Source organism: Mirounga angustirostris, unplaced genomic scaffold (assembly GCF_029215605.1).
Source record: "Mirounga angustirostris isolate CCGP_5_RB_7025 unplaced genomic scaffold, mMirAng1.0.hap1 SCAF_7, whole genome shotgun sequence".
NCBI classification, from domain to species: domain Eukaryota; kingdom Metazoa; phylum Chordata; class Mammalia; order Carnivora; family Phocidae; genus Mirounga; species Mirounga angustirostris.
This window is the reverse complement of record NW_026991715.1, coordinates 89838532-89859603: the sequence shown is the minus strand read 5'-3', so window position 1 is coordinate 89859603 and position 21072 is coordinate 89838532. Positions and strand designations below refer to the sequence as shown.

The window sequence follows — 21072 nt, the reverse complement described above, 5'->3', positions numbered from 1 at the left end:
GAGTCCCTGGATCGAGTCCCACACCGGGCTCCCTGCTCGGCAGGGAGTCTGCTTCTCCCTCTGACCCTCCCCCCTCTCATGTGTTCTCTCTCAAATAAATAAAATCTTTAAAAAAAAATAAAATAAAATAAAATAAAATCTTTAGGGGTACCTGGGTGGCTCAGTCAGTTGAGCATCTGACATTTGATTTCGGCTCAGATCATGATCTCAGGGTCATTAGATCAAGCCCTGGGTCAGGCTCTCCACTGGGTGTGAAGCCTGCTTAAGATTCTCTCTCTCCCTCCCTCTCTCTCTCTCTGCCTACCCCCCTCCCGACTCACACACACACACACACACACACACACTGTCCCTCTCTCTCAAAAATAAAATAAAATCTTTAAAAAATAAGAAAAAAAGGGCGCCTGGGTGGCTCAGTTGGTTGAGCGACTGCCTTCGGCTCAGGTCATGATCCTGGAGTCCTGGGATCGAGTCCCGCATCGGGCTCCCTGCTCAGCAGGGAGTCTGCTTCTCCCCCTGACCCTCCCCCACCTCATGCTCTCTATCTCATTCTCTCTCTCAAATAAATAAAATCTTTAAAAAAAATTAAAATTAAAATTAAAAAATAAGAAAAAACAAAATTCAATTTCTACTAGCATCAAAAATAATAAAATTCTTACGAATAAATCTAACAAAATAAGTGCAAGACTTGCAAATGAAAACTTAAAAGTATTGTTGAAGGAAGGGTCCAGTTCAAGGTGACATTGGAAGATCCTGAATTAACCTCCTCCTCCTATTGGTACACCAAATCTACAAATATATATGGAACAAATTCTAAAATAAACCTAAAACCTGGCAGAGCAACCCATTCACAAATGAAAGGGAAACCACATTAAAGAAAGTAGGTAAGGTTAAGAGACAATCTCATAAACCCCACCCCAGGCACAACAAACCAAAATGGGGAGGGAACTCAACCCAGGAGCTTCTCCCTGAGGAGAGACAGTTTGAACCCCATATCTGGCACCACACCTTTTAAGACTTACACCTGAGAGATAAGCCCCCTAAACATCTAGCTTTGGAAGCCAACAAAGCTTGCATCCACAAGACTTCCAAAACTAAAGGAACTGAAAAGCCGTTCTCAAAAAGCTGACATGCAAATTCATGCACCCCAGAGCTCAGCACAAAGGTAGACAAGTGAAAAGCACCCAGACTTTCTGTGAAAAAGGCTTATTTCCTTATCTTAAAGCATCAGCCTGAGAGACAGCATCTAAGTATTCCAAAGACAGAGGCCAGCAGGCACCATCTTTGCATCTCCATCTGCCTCACTCAAGCTTGCCAGTATCTCCCAGAAAGGAGTTTGTACCCTTGTATGATACTCCAATTTTTACAGCTGCTTCCCAGGGGATACTCCCAGATCACCTGCCTCTGGGGGCCACCAGGGCTTATGCTGACAGTCCTGCAGGACTTTGTATATTTGTATACATTAAAAGCTACAGCCTGAGAATCTGGCTTCCAATCGGCCTTAATCTAGGTGGTGACTGAGTTCCTCCCCTTTGGGACACTCACAGTTCTTGGCATACCTTCAAGTGCTGGGAGCCACTAAAAATATAGTAGGCTGCTTGGATAACCACAAAGGTTTGAGAGACAACTAAATGCTAAGGCAAGGTTGAAAGACAAGGTTCATCTCCTACATAAGGCCACTCTTTCAAAACTCAGAGAGTTGCTGGGGGTTTTTTCTTAATTATTTTAAATTCAATTAATTAACATATAATGTATTATCTGTTTCAGGAGTACAGGTCTGTGATTCATCCGTCTTATATAATACCCAGTGCTCATTACAACACATACCCTCCCCAATGTCCATCACCCACTTACCCCAGCCCCCCAACCCTCCTCCTGTCCAGCAACCCTCCTCCCATCCAGCAACCCTCGGTTTGTTTCCTAAATTAAGAGTCTCTTATGGTTTGTCTCCCTCTCTGATTTTGTCTTATTTTATTTTTCCCTCCTTCCCCTATGATCCTCTGCTCTGTTTCTTAAATTCCACAAATGAGTGAAACCATATAATTGTCTTTCTCTGATTGACTTATTTCGTTTAGCATAATACCGTCCAGTTCCATCCATGTCATTGCAAATGGCAAGATTTCATTTTTTTTCAGGGCTCCAAGAGTTGCTATCTTATCTAATGCACAGAATCAACATGGAGAGTAAAGAAAATGAAAAAAAAAAACAACAACAGAGGAATACGTTCCAAACGAAAAGAATTAGCTAAAAGTTCAGAAAAACACCTTAACAAAAGAGAGGTAAGTGATTTACCTAACAAAGGAGTTCAAAATAATGGTCATACATCCAAATGGCCAATAGACACATGAAAAAGTGCTCAACATCACTCAGGTTCAGGGAAATACAAATCAAAACCACAATGAGATACCACCTCACACCAGTCATAATGGCTAAAATGAACAAGTCAGCAAACAACAGATGCTGGCGAGGATGCAGAGAAAGGGGAACCCCCCTACACTGTTGGTGGGAATGCAAGCTCATACAGCCACTCTGAAAAACAGTATGGAGGTTCCTCAAAAAAGTTGAAAATAGAGCTCTCTATGACCCAGCAATTGCACTACTGGGTATTTACCCCAAAGATACAAATGTAGTGATCTGAAGGGGCACCTGCACCCCAATGTTTACAGCAGCAATGTCCACAATAGTCAAACTATGGAAAGAGCCCAGATGTCCACCGACAGATGAATGAATAAAGAAGATGTGGTGTATATATATACAATGGGTTATTACACAGCCATCAAAAAATGAAATCTTGCCATTTGCAACGACGTGGATGGAACTAGAGGGTATTATGCTAGGCGAAATAAGTCAATCAGAGAAAGACAATATCATATGATCTCACTGATATGTGGAATTTAAGAAACAAGACAGAGAATCACAGGGGAAGAGAGGGAAAAAAATGAAACAAGACAAAACCAGAGAGGGAGACAAACCATAAGAGACTTAATCTCAGGAAACAAACTGAGGGTTGCTGGAGGGGAGGGGTGTGGGGGGATGGAGTGGCTGGCTGATGGACTTTGGGGAGGGTATGTGTTATGGTGAGCACTGTGTATTGTGTAAGACTGACGAATCACAGACCTGTACCCCTGAAACAAATAATACACTATATGTTAATAAAAAAGAAAAAAAACCTCTAAACAAAACACACAAAGAAATATTTGATATGCACTCCTAATAAAAACAAATAAATAATGATCATAAAATTGCTCCCTGAGTTCAGAAGAATGGATAAACAAAGAATTTCAATTAAAAAATAAAAAATATAAAAAAGTATCAATAGAAGTTTTACTGAAAATGTACTGAAGAATATAATAACTGAACTGAAAAATACAAGGAGGACTTCAACATCAGATTAGATGAAGAAGAAAGGATCACTGCACTTGAAGACAGATTAGTGGAACTCAATTAGAGCAGCAAAAGAAAAAAGATGAAAAATGAGTGGATACATTAAAGAACTTATAGGACAATATCAAGCAGACCAACATTCTTATTACAGAAACAAAAAGGGCAGGAAAATTACTGAAGAAATAATGGATAAAAACTTCCCTAACCGGGGGAAAGAAACAAAACATCCAGATCCAGGAAGCCCAGAGAGTTCTAAAAAAGATAAACCCAAAGGAATCCACACCAAGACACATTATAATTAAAGTGTCAAAGTTACAGACAAGGAAAAAACCTTAAAAGTAGGAAAGAAAATGAACGTTACTGTGACTACAATAATTTGTTAAGGGACACAAAGATAAAAATATGTAAATTGTGGGGGTGCCTGGGTGGCTCAGTCATTGGGCATCTGCCTTCAGCTCAGGTCATGATCCCAGGATCATGGGATCGAGCCCTACATCGGGCTCCCTGCTCAGCGGGAAGCCTGCTTCTCCCTCTCCCACTCCCCCTGCTTGTGTTCCCTCTCTCACTGTGTCTCACTCTGTCAAATAAATAAATAAAATCTTAAAAAAAAAAAAAAAAAAGATGTAAACTGTGACATCAAAAACATGTTGGGGGCTCCTGCGTGGCTCAGTCAATTGAGAATCCAACTCTTGGTTCAGCTCAGGTCATGATCTCGGGGCAGTGGGATCAAGCCTTGCATCCAGCTCCACGCTCAGCAGAGAGTCTGTCTGAGATTCTCTCTCCCTCTCCCTCTGCCCCTCCCCACTAAAATAAATAAATAAATCTTTTTCTTAAAAAACGACTTTGTAGGGAGACTAAAAATGTAGAGCTTTAGAATAAGCTCAAACTTAAGTTGCCTAGCATCTTAAAATAGACTGTTGTACATTGTTTTAGGTAAGCCTCATGACAATCACAAAGCAAAAATCTATAGGAGATATATAAAAGATAAAGGAATCTAAATATACCACAAGAGAAAATCATCAAATCACAAAGACAGCAAGAAAAGAAGGAACAGAGGAATTACAAAGCAGCCAGAAAACAACTAACACAATTGCACACACACAAAAAAGGCAATAAGTACATAGCTACCAATAATTACTTTAAAAGGGCTAAATTCTCTAATCGAAGGACTCAGAGTGGCTGAATGGATTAAAAAAACATATCAAGGGCGCCTGGGTGGCTCAGTCGGTTGAGCGACTGCCTTCGGCTCAGGTCATGATCCCGGAGTCCCGGGATCGAGTCCCGCATTGGGCTCCCTGCTCGGCGGGGAGTCTGCTTCTCCCTCTGACCCTCCCCCCTCTCATGTGCTCTCTCTCTCTCATTCTCTCTCTGTCAAATAATAAATAAAATCTTTAAAAAAAAAAAAAGAGAAGGAAAGGTTGGTTTAAGATCTGAAACTCAGTGTATTATACCATATCAACAGAATAAAGGAGGGGCACCTGGGTGGCTCAGTCGTTACGTCTGCCTTCGGCTCGGGTCATGATCCCAGGGTCCTGGGATAGAGCCCTGCGTCGGGCTCCCTGCTCTGTGGGAAGCCTGCTTCTCGCTCTCCCACTCCCCCTGCTTGTGTTCCCTCTCTCACTGTCTCTCTGTGTCAAATAAATACATAAAATCTTTAAAAAAAATAAAGGACAAAAACCACGATTATCTTAATATACACAAAGAACATTTGACGAAATTCAACACCCCTTCATGATAAAAACACTAAACTAGGAATAGAAGAGAACTTCCTCAACCTGATAAAAAGTATCTATCAAAAACCCGTGGTTAACATTATACTTAATGGTGAAATACTGAAAGCTTTCCCCTTAGATCAGGTCCAAAACAAGCATGTCCACTCTCAGCACTTCTATTCAACATTATAGCGGAGGTTCTAGCCAGAGCAATTAGCCAAAAAGAGAGAGAGAGAAAGAAATAAAAAGCATCCAGATTGGAAAGGAAGAAGTAACACTATATTTAGTTTTGTCATCATTTAGATGCAATAATCTTGTATATAGAAAATTCTAAGAAATCCACTAAAAAAAAACTATCAGAACACACAAGTTCAACAAGGCTGCAGGATACAAAATCAAAACAAAACTACCTGTATTTCTATACATTTGCATTGAGCAATCTGAAAATGAAATTAAGAAAACAAATCTGTTTACAATAGCATCCTAAGGACTAAAATACTTAGTCATAGCTTTAACAAAAGACATGCCAAATTTAGGGCGCCTGGGTGGCTCAGTTGGTTAAGCGACTGCCTTCGGCTCAGGTCATGATCCTGGAGTCCCGGGATCGAGTCCCATGTCGGGCTCCCTGCTCAGTGGGGAGTCTGCTTCTCCCTCTGACCCTCCCCCCCTCATGCTCTCTCTCTTTCTCTCATTCTCTCTCTCAAATAAATAAAATCTTTAAAAAAAAAAAAAAAAAACGACATGCCAAATTTATACCCTGAAAACTACAAAACATTTTTTAAAGAAATAAGAGAAAATCTAAATAAATGAAAAGCATCCCATGTTCAAGGTTCAAAAGACTTAAGATGGTACTCTACTCCTCAAATTGACATATGGATTCAATGCAATACCTGATAAAATCCTAGTTGTGTGTGCGTGTGTGTAAATTAACAAGCTGATCCTAAAATTCACATGGCAATTCAAGGGTCCCAAGTATTTTTAATTAATTAATCTTCACAAAAACCTAAGAAGTATATATAACTATTACTAGGAAGCATAAGTTCAGAAAAGTAACTTGTCAGAAGTCACAAAGGAGGCACTTGCAATTCTGTCTGACTCCAATACTTAATGACTTAATCTTTATACTCTTCTAACTAAAACTGCTGCCTGATGTATGGTATGCACACATAAATATGTGCTGAATGGAGGCACCTGGGTGGCTCAGTCAGTTAAGCATCTGCCTTCGGCTCAGGTCATGATCTCAGGGACCCTGGATTGAGCCCCCGCGTTGGGCTCCCTGCTCAGTGGGGAGTCCGTTTCTCCCCACCTCCCCTCCAGCTCAGGCTTTCAAATAAATAAATAAAATCTTAAAAAAAAAAAAATATGTGAACAGTATAATGTATATATTTAAATTATTAAATATAACAAAGGCACAAAAGGATAAAATTATTATAGGTTGAATAGCATAGGTAAGATTTGGAAGTCAGAATTAGTTTGGGAGGATTCTGAAGGAATCACAGGGCCACAGGAAAACATCTTGTATGGAATAGTTTTCATCTTATTAAATGTTTCCTGTACCCTAGAGTTATTTAAACCAAAATGCTCAAATCTGATAGCAAGAGTAGCTATACCACCAAATATATGTAATTTCTTCAAGATACATAAATAAAAACTCTACCCTTCTCTGTAGCACAGAACCACCAGCAGTCTCAAAGTGGGTTTTCAAAGAATTAAGCAGATAAGGGATTGATAAACATTAAGTAGAGGCCCCCCACAGATTACAGACTCTAAAATTCAGTGCTTCATGAGATTTAACCACACAGTAATTCTAAGAGTAAAAACAAGGCACTGCTTCGCCAATTTAAACAAGCAGACCAGCATATAGTGCAGCTACTATTTATTTAAGTTGCTACCCTTAAAAATGAAGAACTCACTAAAATAATGGCTTACCTTCAAGTACTTGAACTGAGGCTAAAGAATGAATTACCACTAACTGTGAAGGAAGAATAGAGTTTAGAGGCCAACAGCCTCATCTTAATCATGACAGGAACAAAATGTCTCTAAAAGAATGCACAAACAGGAAAGGTGACACAATAATGAGACTTGTTATTTATTTCACAGGTAGCATTTTTAGTAATGCCATTGAAAATCCCTAATTTGGGTTATTATTTGTCATTTTCTTTCAGCATATCCATCATCTTGATCTATCTGAAGAACAATCACTGAAAAAATAACTTAAAATCTTGACATTCTACCTACCAAACATGTCAAAATCACTTCAAAAACTTGGGGATATAGGGACCTTAACAAGTCTTTATGAATGATTGACCGTAAGTTATTGAATAAGTCACTACCCAAGAAATTTGGTACCAAGCATTATCACCTGATTTCAAGGGCTTGTTTCCTTGGTTTTTATTTTTTTAAACATTTTACTTATTTATTTGTGAGAGGGAGCACAAGCAGGGAGGAGGGTCAGAGAGAGAGGGAGAGGGAGAAGCAGACTCCCCGTTCAGTAGGGAACTTGATGCAGGACTCAATCCTAGGACCCTAAGATCATGACCTGAGCAAAAGGCAGAGGCTTAACCAACTGAGCCACCCAGGCGCCTCATTGTTTCCTTGATTTAAAAAAAGGTAAATGTGGCAGTTCTTTCTACTCATGGATCCTGTCCTAGTGCTTTAATAAAACCACCTTTTTGCGCCGAAAATACATAAGTACATAAAATAAAAAAGGTAAATGCATTTACCAGCACACGCACAATTCTTTATTTCCCAGTTTATACTCAGCCTCAGGACAAATGCGTAACAAAATCCAAACACATTTTGAGTAATAATTAAATTATAGTCATTTATTGAGTCCTGGGATACTATCCTAGGTACCTCACACGCATTAAAGGTTATCCTCCGAATAACTCTATATCACTATTTTATACTATTTTTATCACTAATCATTATAACGATTTGTATCACTATTTTACATGTTCGTAAACTTATTCAAAATCAAACAATTGGTAAGTTCTTCCTAGGTTGGTAAATGTCTATGTTCTGAATTGCAGCTCGAGATGCCTGACTCCAAAAATACATTCTTTTGGGCGCCTGGGTGGCTCAGTCGGTTAAGCGGCTGCCTTCGGCTCAGGTCATGATCCCCGGGTTCTGGGATCGAGTCCCGCATCGGGCTCCCTGCTCTGCGGGGAGCCTGCTTCTCCCTCTCCCTCTGCCTACTTGTGTTCTCTATCTCTCTGTCAAATAAATAAATAAATAATCTTTAAAAAAAAAAAAATACATTCTTTGATTCATCTACAATCCACTGCCCCCCAACAGGAAAAAGTAAAGACAGAAGCATAAAACTTTCACTTTTTCCTAGATAATACTTATATCTTAATATGCTATAGTGACTAAATACAAGAACATTAGAGTCAGGCTGCCTGGATTCAAAACAGCTCTACCACTTACGAGATAGGTCGTCCATCCTGTTACCTCATCTGTAAACTGAGGATAATAGTACCTATCTCGTAAAAGTGTTAAGATTAAATAAATCCGTGCGTGTAATAGGCTTGAAACACAGTCATCGTACAGAAGGAAACATCAGCTCTGCTGGAAGGGAAAGCGGCAAATAGTAAGGATTTCCAAACAAAATATTTTTTTCTGGGCAAATAACAGAAGGATCACTCCGCAACAACACAGTAGCCTGGCGGCGGAGGGGGAGGGGGGGTAAGAGGCGGAGGGGCACGGAGGCCGGTCCTCGCGTAGAGGTCCCGGCTGTGGGGCCCGTAGGGGGGAGACAGCGAGAACGGAGCCTCCTCCCGGCGTGTTCAGGGTGAGGAAGACGCTTTCGAGGGGGCGGGGGGGGACCAGAGCCCATCGGCTGACGAAAAATAACGAAAGAGCGCCCGAGAGCATAAGGGCCGCACCCCGGTGCGAAGTGGGCCGGCCTGGGACTGGGGCGGAAGCCCACCACGGCGTCAGGAGGCATCCAGCGAAGTCCCAAAGGGCCCCACTCCCGCGTCGGGAGGCGCCCCGCCTGCCAGCTTCCTGGGGCGTCCGGAAAGGCCCACCCCGGTGTCCGGAGACGCTCACCTAACATCCTCAGGGGCCACCCCGACGTCCCGAAGGGCCCACCCCGGCGTCCGGAGAGATCCGCCTCCGCGCCGAGAGGGCTCTACCCCCCGTCAGAGGCGCCCCTCCAGGTGAGAAGCGGGCCGCGGCCCCCGGGGGAGAAAAAAGGAGGCGGGAAGAGGGCGGGCTGGAAGCGAGCGGAGGCGGCAGGTACTCACCGACCGGCCGGGGCCCTCTGCCGAGCCCCTCCTCCGGGGCGCTGCGGGTCGCGAGCGTTCGCAGCACGTCAGGAGCGCGGGGCGGGGGGGGAGGGGGCGGCACGCGCGCGAAGCTGAGGCACCGCGGGGAGGAGTCGCGCTCTCCGGGCGGGTGTGGGCGCGTGCGCCGGCGTCCGGGGACGCAACCAACCCGCACCGCGGGGGGAAGCCGCGGCCAGGTCATACCACTGCGCTCGGGCTGGAGCGCGCCATCACTGGAGTAGGATTTGATCTTCCAGCGCAGTGTGGGGCCCTCCCCGCGTGCTCGGAGTGGGCTTGTTCGCTGTATCATTTGTTAGCACGTTGAGGGAAACCAAAGAGTAACAACAGGGCGCTCAAAACACTACAGTGAACCCCTTCAGAGTCTCCTCTGCCACATCAACCCCCCTCCGGCCCTTTGTTTGCATATAGAGTTATACTGAAATTGTCTCTTCATATGACTACTTGAAAACTATGTCCTGATCGTAAATGTTAACAATCTGACCATTTCCAGGAAGGGAAGGAATCTGAGAAACGTAAACTCTTAGAGGTGTCAGTTGGCAGTGTAAGATTAGAACAGCCACTTTTGGTGAAATTTTAAATGTGCGTTTTATGATCCAGCAACTTCATGTCTAGAATACAGAAACTCCTACAGGTGTGCACAAGAAGACAAATTCATGTTCGAGCCTGCTTCCTTGTGAAAAATGTAAACAACGATAATGTGCAATAAAATATAGACGAATAGGGTGCCTGGGTGGCTCAGTTGGTTGGGCGACTGCCTTCGGCTGGGGTCATGATCCCAGAGTCCTGGGATCGAGTCCCGCATCGGGCTCCGTGCTCAGTGGGGAGACTGCTTCTCCCTCTAACCCTACCCCCTCTTGTGCTCTCTCTCTCTGTCTCAAATAAGTAAAATATAATCTTAAAAAAAATGAATAAAACGTTATATGTTCCCATGATAAAATGTTACAACAAATAAAACTAATAAGTGAGCCCTATACGTATCAACATTTGATAGCTCATAGGAGTTATAAATAGCAACATGCCAATTATGTGCACTGTGAAACGACTTATGTAAATTTAACAGAATCACAGTATATACTAATGAAAAAATGTATGTGTTAAGTATAGAAAATGAACTAGATGGATATGGGGATATGCACTATGATAATAAAAGGGCAGGAGGGGGGTAGGAGTAGGATTGGGAGGGGGGATAAATAGGACTTCAGATACATCTGTCATGATTTCTTTTTTTTAACAAAGAAGGAACCTGGGGCTCCTGGGTGGCTCAGTTGGTTAAGAGTCTGCCTTCTGCTCAGGTAATAGACCTGGGGTCCTGGGTTGATCCCCACATCTGGCTTCTTGCTTAGCGCAGAGTCTGCTTCTCCCTCTGCCCCTCTCCCCCACTCGTTCTCTCTCACTTGCACTCTCTCTCAAGGAAATAAAATCTTTAAAAAATAAAATATAAAAGAAGAAACCTAAATATAAACATAACAAAATATGTTAATTAGGTGGTGGAACTATTTACATTATTCTTAGTATATGTGCTGCAGTAGCAAGCACTAGTTATATTATTCTTAACATTTTCTATAACATTTTTTTTAAAGATTTTATTTATTTATTTATTTGAGAGACAGCAACAGAAACAGCGAGAGAGAGCATGAGCCAGAAGGAGAGGGAGAAGCAGGCTCCCCGAAGAGCAGCGGGGCTCGATCCCAAGACCCCGGGATCATGACCTGAACCGAAGGCAGATGCTTAACCAACTGAGCCACCCTGGTGCCCCTTCTGTAACATTTAATTCTGGAATGACCTTTTCTTATCCTCCCAAGTCACCTACCTCCAACTGATCCTCCGAAATCCAACTCAACCATTTATTCCTTTGTGTCCTCTAACCCTGATGCTGAAAAGGGCCCTTGAGTTGGCTAAACAATACAAATGGACAAGAAGTCAAACAGGAGTTCCAAGCAAGGCTTTACTGGGGCTTATGCTACAGCACAAGGAAGATAGCACAAAGGAAAGAGTCTTCAGGCTAGCCCCCTGAAGAGAGGTCAGGGAGGGCTTTAAAGCCCCTGACCTCTCTTCAGGGGGCTAGCTTTAAAGAGGTTAACCAGGGCCGCCTGGGTGGCTCAGTTGTTGAGTGTCTGCCTTCGGCTCAGGTCATGATCCCAGGCAGGGTCCTGGGATCGAGCCCCGCATCGGGCTCCCTGCTCGGGAGCCTGCTTCTTCCTCTCCCACTCCCCCGGCTTGTGTTCCTTCTCTTGCTATGTCTCTCTCTGTCAAATAAATAAAAATTAAAAAAAAAAAAAAAAAGAGGCTTAACCAACTAAGCCATCCAGGCACCCCTGGAATATATATTTAAGGTCTTCTACAGTCTCACAGGAGTAGGATGACTTCAGGTCTTCTAGATGGTCCTGTGGATATTCGGGAAAGAGGAATTTTAATCTGGAAAGATGTGCCCAGTTAGGGACTCCTTGTAAGTTGACTGCATTTGGAGTGGCCAGAGGGTCTCTTGGTAGGGATCCTTCCATTTAGGCAACAGTTGGTTCTCTGGGGAGTTTTCTTTACAAGTTCTAAGAAGGACCTGATCTCCTGGGTTAACCTGTGGATGGGGTCCTCTTTTCTGCCTCATCCTTGGTGGGGGCTGGTAGTATTTTGTTTGCAAGGTCTGATATTGCTTTATGTACTTGACCTAGATTAATTATATATTGTAAGCTCTGGCTCACTTCTCTAACAGCAGGAGTAGTCTAATCTAAGGTTCATGAGTCTCCTGAAATGAGACAGAGCAGGGACTAAACTCAGGTCCCCTCAACCCTCACTGCAAAATCCAGCATTCCTTGGCTCTCCATAGAAAGAAAAGCTAAAACTCTATGAAGCGCAGTAGTATATCTTGCAGGAATGTGGAAACAAGATGTTTATGGAAAGGAAGGACTCAGCTATGAAGACTGGTGAAGACTGGATCAAACCAGTCTATGCCAAGATGGCCACCAATGCTGACTTTTCACCGCCTTTTTCCCTCATTATAATACTAAGGGTGGAGATTTCACATGCTAATTAGACATGTGAGACATGAAGAAGCATGACCCTTAAGTGCACAGGTGTCAAGAATTTCCTACCTCTACATGTTTAAATGTCACCCTTTTCCTGCCTAAGTCTCCTTAGAGGTTGGTATCACACTTTTCTGGCAACTCCACCAGGACTCCCGGAGGATGTCTGGGACCCATGCGGATGGACAACTGGATGCAACCCCTTCGGAGCTGACAAGCAGCCACCTAAACCTTTGGTTCAGTGTCACCGTGCTAGGTAAGTCAGTCTCCAGCATCCCAGGGGGTACCCACTACTCTCATTCAGGTAACATTTTTCCCTTTGCCCTTCCTTCCCAATTTCCTTCCCTCCTCCTTTAACTTCCTTCTTCTTTTCCATGCTTTTCCTCCTCCTTCTTATACTCTACTAATGGGATGGCTACAAGATAGCTACAGCTTAACTCCTCTCAGCCTGTGAGAACATGGTCCCTCTGGTAGGGAACTAACCAGTAGAGGTGGGAAAGGCTCACCTCACACCATGCAGACCTTGGTCAAACAGGCGGTCCCTAACCAGGGACTAGTAAGAGTGATGGAGATATAATCCTCACACAGTGTAGTCTAATAGCTAGAAGTCTGATAGCCACAGGAAAACCTTGTGGTTTTTTGTTTTTTTGTTTTTTCTCTTTCTCCTCTCATTCCCTGGTTCCAAGTTGTTTGAATAGAAACCAGTAAGGGATGGGTTGAAAAGATTGACTCCCTTGGCCTGATCACCCCAATGGGCAGTGGACAGAGTGCCTCCCTCCAATGCCCCTTGCTTGGTTTCTTTTCCTCCTTCTCTTTCTCCCTCTCCTCTTCCAGCTTCCCCTGCTCTGCCCCCTGCCCGCTTTCAATGTGGAGACTCCCTGTTTTGTTACCCTCTTTAAAACTTCTTGGTACTTCTTCCCTCTGTCCTGTCTGTGGAGGGGATGTGTGGGCTTCTTTGTCACTGTGCCAGTCGAATTTGTCACCCGGTTAGATCTCATTGACTTCTGTGAAGATTGCCCACTATACCAACAGACCTGGAGTCTGCAGAGAAAAGGGCATTGCTTGTCATGAATTTTATTATCCATCTGCTTTAGACATTAGTAGAAAATTACAAAAGTTAGAGGCCAGCCCTCAGACTCCACTGTCAACCTTGATGGAAGAGGCCTTCAAGGTCTATAATAACATGGACAAGGCAGAGGAAGCTAATAGAGCTAGGAAATTGGCCAAAAAGATGCAGCTTTTGGCTCCCCGAATTCATCCACCCACCAGCTCCAGGTGACCTTAGGAGGTCCAGGAGACCAGACAACTGATAGGGAATTGTCAACCTGGGATGAAACCAAGGCAGTTATTGCCAGGAAGGACACTGGAAAAGGGAATGTCCTGAGTGCCCCTGCTATGGGACACCCAAGGGCAGCCCTGGCCAACTCCTGCTTCTTGCTCATCTCTGGAATGAGAATGCACATACCAGTTGAGGAGACCCGAGTCCAGAGTTGCTCTCTCTCAACCCCAGTACAATTCTCCTGCTTGCTTCCTTGGCTGCTGGGACATTTGATCACCCATGGTATACTAGAGTTATTTGCTGTATGTATCTATCTCTTTTATAAGACTTGTGAGCTTTCTGAAGACATGATCCATGTAACTCCAGCAAGTAGCAAAGAGCCTGGCCAAAAGCAAACATTCAATACATGTTGACTGAATTGAATTTGGAAGGGGAGATCAAAAATGTCTCAAGGCCAGAATTCTCAAAAATGTCTGCAAGGCCAGAATTCTTACTTCAGAGAAGAATGCTGATTCAGTTGTTGCTAGCAGCCATCTTGTAACCAGCCATTGATAAGCATCTTCTAAAATGGCCCTCAATCATCCCACCTCCTGGCATTCACACTCTTTAGGATGGGCTGTACTTACTTTTTAAAAAATAGGGGCGCCTGGGGCGCCTGGGTGGCTCAGTTGGTTAAGCGACTGCCTTCGGCTCAGGTCATGATCCTGGAGTCCCGGGATCGAGTCCCGCATCGGGCTCCCTGCTCGGCAGGGAGTCTGCTTCTCCCTCTGACCCTCCCCCTCTCGTGCTCTCTCTCTCTCTCTCATTCTCACTCTCAAATAAATAAATAAAAAATCTTAAAAAAAAAAAAAATTGTTAAAAAATAGGGGCGCCTGGGTGGCTCAGTCGTTACGCGTCTGCCTTCGGCTCAGGTCATGGTCCCAGGGTCCTGGGATCGGGCCCCGCATCGGGCTCCCTGCTCCGCGGGAAGCCTGCTTCTCCCTCTCCCGCTCCCCCTGCTTGTGTTCCCTCTCTCGCTGTGTCTCTCTGTCATATAAATAAATAAAATCTTTAAAAATATATATATATATATAATGAGGCAGAAGTAATGGGATGCATTTCCAAGACTAGGTTATAAAAAGACTGTGGTTCCCTGGTTTCCTTCCTGGGCATTTTCACCCCCTACATTTGCTCATTTTGGGGGACTCCAAATGCCATGTCAGGAGACAGTCATGTGGAGAGACCCATATGGGAGAGAATTCCACCTCCACCACCACCCCCACAAAGTGCCAGTTAACTACAACCTCATAAGAGACTTTAAGTCAAATGCAACACCTGGGGGCGCCTGGGTGGCTCAGTCGTTAAGCATCTGCCTTCAGCTCAGGTCATGGTCCCAGGGTCCTGGGATCAAGCACTGCATCAGGCTCCCTGCTCAGCGGGGAGCCTGCTTCTCCCTCTCCTACTCCCCCTGCTTGTGTTCCCTCTCTCACTGTCTCTCTCTGTCAAATAAATAATCTTTAAAAATTTTTTTTAAAAAAAGGCAACACCTGGCTAAGCCATACCCAAATTCCTGACCCACAAAAATTATGTTTATTATTTAAGATTTGGGATAATTTGTTATATAACAACAGATAACTTATAACACAGCTTTGAAAAGGAAAATATAGAAAATAACAGGGTGAGAGCCCTGATCATATAGACCTGGAAACCATTCAACTTCTGGACTTTCTGAGGCACCTGGGTGGCTCAGTTGGTTATGTGTCTAACTTTGGCTCAGGGTCCTGGGATTGAGCTCCATGTTGGGCTCTGCGATCAGCAGGGAGTCAGCTTGTCCCTCTGGCCCTCCCCCTGCTCGTGCTTTCCCTCTCTCTGTCTCAAATAAATAAAATCGTTAAAAATAAAAAAATTTTTAAAAACTTCTGGATTTTCTATAATGTGAAATAATAAATGCCCTTAATATTTACATTGGTCATGTTTTGTTACCTGCAGTAAACAACATTCCAAATGGTATAAATCTGAATGTCCATCAGTAAGGGAATGATATATTACATAGTATTGTATATTCATAGAATAATATAGAACAATTAAAATAAATGAACTAAATTTACATGTGCCATCATGGATACATCTCAAAACATGATACTAACTTTAAAAGGCAAGTTGCAGGATGATGCAAGCTCCATGAGAATAGGACTTTATTCTCTACATTGCTGTATCCCCAGTACTTATAAGAATGACTAGCACATAGTACAGAAGAATGAATGACATGCTCAGCATGATTCCACTTATGTGAACACAAACTCTTATACAAATAATATCACATTTTTTAAAGTAACAGATACATGTAGAAGTATTTTCATAGGCCTGGGAGGATACATGGATACGTAATAAGCAGAAAATATAGGATACTTCTGAAAAGTGAGCTAGAGGTCTAAAATTGGGATCAAAGAGAACCTTACTATATTCTTAATGTCCTGATTTTATTTTTAGAGCTAATGTAATTAAAAATGAATTAACTATGTATTTTAAAGCAAACAAAGCAATCACCAGAGAACTTTTAGTGATTGCTACATCCAAGTTACCTAATGTTTCTGTGCTGACCTCTCTCTCTAAAGCTTCTCTTGCCATTTCTGCATAGAATTTCTTGTCATTTTTAAAGTGGGCCATTTATTGGGGTGCCTGGATGGCTCAGTCGTTAATTAAGCATCTGCCTTCGGCTCAGGTCATGATCCCAGGGTCCTGGGATCGAGCCCCGCATCCGGCTCCCTGCTCCGCGGGAAGCCTGCTTCTCCCTCTCCCACTCCCCCTGCTTGTGTTCCCTCTCTCGCTGTATCTCTCTCTGTCAAATAAATAAAATCTTTAAAAAATAAAAAAATAATAAAGTGGGCCATTTATTAATATTGGGGAAATCGTTTATTTACAACTCCTCATGTTCCACATGGAAGCACTAGTGTAATAATCCTGGCACCTCTTCTCCTCCTCACTTATTCCTCCCAGAACAGGACTAACTTATATGTCTGACAGGCTTCAGAGAAGGAACTGCACATTCTCACTCAGCCCTTCCCTCAGTATCTCCCAGATCTGCCCACCTGCATGAAGCACGAAGCACACATTCTCTCCTCTTTTCTACTATAATTTTGGTGGCACTTCATATCACCCCTCACTTCACCCATCTCCTCCAAGAAAAGCCAAGAGTGGGGAGCCTGGGTGGCTCAGTCAGTTAAGTGTCTGACTCTTGATTTTGGCTGAGGTCATGATCTCAGGGTTGTGAAACTGAGACTTGCATAGGGCTCCTCACTGGGCGTAGAGCCTGCTTTGAGAGTCTCTCTCTTCCTCTCCCTCTGCCCCCTCCCTCCTCCCTCCCTCTGCCCCCTCCCTCCTAGAAAAAAAAGCCAAGACTGTTTAGATGTGCCTATTATGAGGAAAGTCCATCCAGTTCAGGGTTGAAGTATAAGCAAGCTTACTTGGCTAACACACTAATCTCTTAACTGGTTCCAGTCTTGGGCAGGGGACAGAAGTATTATTTACAAACCTCCTCAAACCACAATAACTAGGAAGCTTTTTTCACTTTTTTTAAAATGTAGGGCTATACATGTCTACTCATGTAAAACTGTAACAAAAGAACAGTGCCACAGCACATGTGCACAGCAACCAAGAAAACGCTAGGTGAGTTTCAGGTATATATCCACATTACTTATGTTAGTCATGGTGTGAGTTTTTTGTTTGTTTTTGGGGTTTTTTTGTTTTTTGTGTTTTTTTGCTCTTAGCATTTATTACAGGTTTTGTGTGCTTTTTAATCTATATTTGTAAGGAATATACACCATGAGATAGTGGTTCTTGATTCCGTTTTGAAATAAAAATTTCCTTCTCCGGGCGCCTGGGTGGTTCAGTTGGTTAAGCGACTGCCTTCGGCTCAGGTCATGATCCTGGAGTCCCACATCAGGCTCCCTGCTCGGCAGGGAGTCTGTTTCTCCCTCTGACCCTCCTCCCTCTCATGCTCTCTGTCTCTCATTCTCTCTCTCTCAAATAAATAAATAAAATCTTTAAAAAAATAAATAATAAATTTTTAAAAATTTCCTTCTCTTTTTTAAAAGCTTCAAAATCGGGGCACCTGGGTGGCTCAGATGGTTAAGCATCTGCCTTCAGCTAAGGTCATGATCCCAGGGTCCTAGGATTGAGCCCTGCGTCAGGCTCCCTAATGAGCCTGCTTCTCCCTCTCCCTCTCCCTCACCAGCTCCCCCTGTTCGTGCTCTCTCGCTCTCTCTGTCAAATAAATAAAATAGTTGGGCGCCTGGGTGGCTCAGTTGGTTAAGCGACTGCCTTCGGCTCGGGTCATGATCCCGGAGTCCCTGGATCGAGTCCCGCATCGGGCTCCCTGCTCGGCAGGGAGTCTGCTTCTCCCTCTGACTCTCCCCACTCTCATGTGCTCTCTCTCATTCTCTATCTCACAAATAAATAAATAAAATCTTTAAAATAAATAAATAAATAAATAAAATAGTAAAAAAAAAAGATTATTCATTGGTGATTTTTTTAAAGATTTTATTTATTTGACAGAGAGAGAGATAGTAAGCACAAGCAGAGGGAGCGGGAGTGGGAGAAGCAAGCTCCCCACTGAGCAGAGAGCCCAATGTGGGCTCAATCCGAGGACCCCAGGATTATGACCTGAGCTGAAGGCAGACACTTAACCGACTAAGCCACCCAGGCACCCCTCATTGGTGATTTAAAAATACTGGAAATAGGGGTGCCTGGCTGGCTCAGTCAGTAGAGTGTGCAACTCTTGATCTCAGGGTCATGAGTTCAAGCCCCACACTGGGTGTGGAGCATACTTAAATTTTTTAATAAATAATAAAATAAAAATACTGGAAATAACCAGATATCCATTCATAGGAAAACAGAACATCCAATTAATGGAATATTATGCAGAGCTAATATGCAGCAGCAAAACAAACAAAAACCACATATACACACACAAGGGGCAACTCTGAAACTATGAACTGCTTATCTACTGGGAGTGGACAGACTCAAAGTGGAAAGAATGATGGACGAGTAGCCATTGGAATGGGATAGAAATGTGAGGAGGGGAGATACCTCTGTGTGAAAATAAATAAAGGAAACCTCATCTAAAATGAAGTTGAGAGGCCCTGCGGGGAGAGCTCTCACCCAGATAACATCATAAAAAGCATACCTTGCATTCCTCAACTGGAAGAAGCTTCCCGTGCATATCCCAGCAGGAAGCAGGCAGAATTTCTCCTTGCCAGCAATAGCCTAGCCAATGAGAACTCAGCAAAACACCACTTCCAGCTTCCTCTTTTCTCCTATAAAAACAAGCTCTCTCCTCTGTTCTTAGGGCTTGCCTACCACTCACCATAGTTTGCTTGTCCTGAATTATAATTCCTCTGCTATTCCCAAGTAAACTCATTTTGCTGGTAAAATAACGGGCTCTTCTGTTTTTTTAAGGTCAATATAAGTTAAAGCCTTTATTGTAGTTCTAGTTTTAGAACCTTGTTAACATTTCCTAAAAAATAAAATCAAGAAGGATGGGGGGAAAACTCTAAATGGAATAAAAATAGAAATAAATAAACCAAACTGTATTGCAATTGAATAACATAACCATACTGAAAAGAGGGGGGGAAAAATTCACACTGAAAAAGAGAAAAAAAACCCACAAATGCACACAAATGCATAATACACACCCACACACGCCTGTGTGTATGTGTTTATACATATCCTAAGTCTATATACTAAGAGAACTAGAAGCAATGACACCACAATAGGAATGAGAACATCTAGACCCCAGATCTTGGTTTTTAAAACCATTCCCTGCTATACAAAGCTAGGACTCCTCAGAAAAATGGCTGACTCTGGGGAAAGAAGAAGAGCCTGGATCATCTGATTGTGAAAGAAAGTAAACATATGCACAAAGAGGGATGCCTGGGTGGCTCAGTCAGTCAAGCGTCTGCCTTTGGCTCAGGTCATGATCCCAGAGTCCTGGGATCAAGTCCCACATCGGGCTCCTTGCTCCCTGGGGAGCCTGCTTCTCCCTCTGCCTGCCCCTCCCCCTGTTTGTGCATGCACGTGCGCTCTCTCTCTCTCTCTCTCTCTCTCTCTGACAAAGAAAATCTTAAAAAAAAAAAGATATGCTCAAAGAAAACTGAAAACATGTCAAACATATGGAGCCAATTTGGAGGGGTTTCTAGGGTCAAATATGGGACAATATAAAAATCAAAATAAATAATGATAGTCATGGACTGTAACTCATTAAATAAAATAATTCTTGAATCTATATTGATATAAGTACATAAATAAATAATGGAGAAGGGACAGCTCTTCCATTAGGTGGAATGTCAAATGTAGAAAGAATGATGAAATTAGAAAACCACCATTTAGCAAGCAACAGAGTAATAATTAAGGAAGTGTCATCAATGAATACTAAAACTAGTGGATACTAGGTCGATAACTAACAAGATATTCCTTATAAAATCATTTTTTTAAAGATTTTATTTATTTATTTGAGACAGAGAATGAGAGAGAGCACATGAGAGGGAGGAGGGTCACAGGGAGAAGCGGGATGCGGAACTCGATCCAGGGACTCCAGGATCATGACCTGAGCTGAAGGCAGTTGCTTAACCAACTGAGCCACACAGGCGCCCACTTATAAAATCATTATTAATTACAAAGGGAAAAAATAGTAACTTTACAGTAGAGAAAACTGGCAGGCACCACCTTGATCAAGTGATCAGAGTTATCATCACTACTAATGAGACACATCAATATCATGTACAACCTGATATGATGCCTGTGGTTTGCTGCCAAAATGCATAAACTTCAATCATAGAGAAAGAGAAGCAAACCCAAACTGAGGGACAATGGCATAAAAGACAAAAACTGAGGAATTCATCCAGATTAAAGGAAACTAAAGAGACATGAAAACTGAATGGTACATATGATCCAGAATTCTCTTTTGCTTTTATAAAAGAAATTATTGGGATCATTAGTGACATCTGAATAAGGTATATAGATTAAATAACACCATTGTGTCAATGTGATTTTTTTTACATTGATAACTGTACTGTGATTATATATGAAAATGTTCTTGTGGTTTTTTTTTTAAGATTTTATTTATTTATTTGAGAGAGAGAGAATGAGAGACAGAAAGCACAAGAGGGAAGAGGGTCAGAGGGAGAAGCAGACCCCCTGCCGAGCAGGGAGCCCGATGCGGGACTCGATCCCGGGACTCCAGGATCATGACCTGAGCCGAAGGCAGTCGCTTAACCAACTGAGCCACCCAGGCGCCCGAAAATGTCCTTGTTTTTAAGAAATGTACATTAAGGGGCACCTGGGTAGCTCAGTCAGTTAAGTGTCTGCCTTGGCTTGGTCAGGATTCCAGGGTCCTGGGATCAAGCCCCACCCAT

The 21072-nt window shown here is 43.0% G+C and overlaps 2 protein-coding genes across 16 annotated transcripts in view; one reads left to right on the top strand and one right to left on the bottom strand.

The window, feature by feature from the left end:
* UIMC1 (ubiquitin interaction motif containing 1) overlaps nucleotides 1-21072 on the bottom strand; it is a 164414-nt gene that overhangs the window by 121872 nt on the left and 21470 nt on the right. For 2 of the 6 annotated variants that reach the window (XM_045900522.3, XM_045900556.3), the window contains exon 1: nucleotides 9344-9500. The exons of 3 other annotated variants lie outside the window; for them this stretch is intronic. Coding sequence is in view for 1 of the 3 variants with exons in the window: in XM_045900530.3 (XP_045756486.1) it covers nucleotides 9147-9153 (7 nt within the window). In the remaining 2 variants the exon portion in view is untranslated. Of the gene's footprint in view, nucleotides 1-9146; nucleotides 9287-9343; nucleotides 9501-21072 lie in introns of those variants that run through there. One more of the 6 variants, XM_045900530.3, reaches the window with a different exon arrangement.
* Nucleotides 9122-21072, top strand: part of ZNF346 (zinc finger protein 346) — a 76434-nt gene continuing 64483 nt past the window's right edge. For 8 of the 10 annotated variants that reach the window (XR_010413188.1, XM_064596529.1, XM_064596531.1 and 5 more), the window contains exons 1-2: nucleotides 9122-9256; nucleotides 12553-12658. Coding sequence is in view for 7 of the 10 variants with exons in the window: in XM_064596529.1 (XP_064452599.1) it covers nucleotides 12565-12658 (94 nt within the window). In the remaining 3 variants the exon portion in view is untranslated. Of the gene's footprint in view, nucleotides 9257-12508; nucleotides 12659-21072 lie in introns of all 10 variants that reach the window. The other 2 variants (XM_064596527.1, XM_064596528.1) reach the window with 2 other exon arrangements.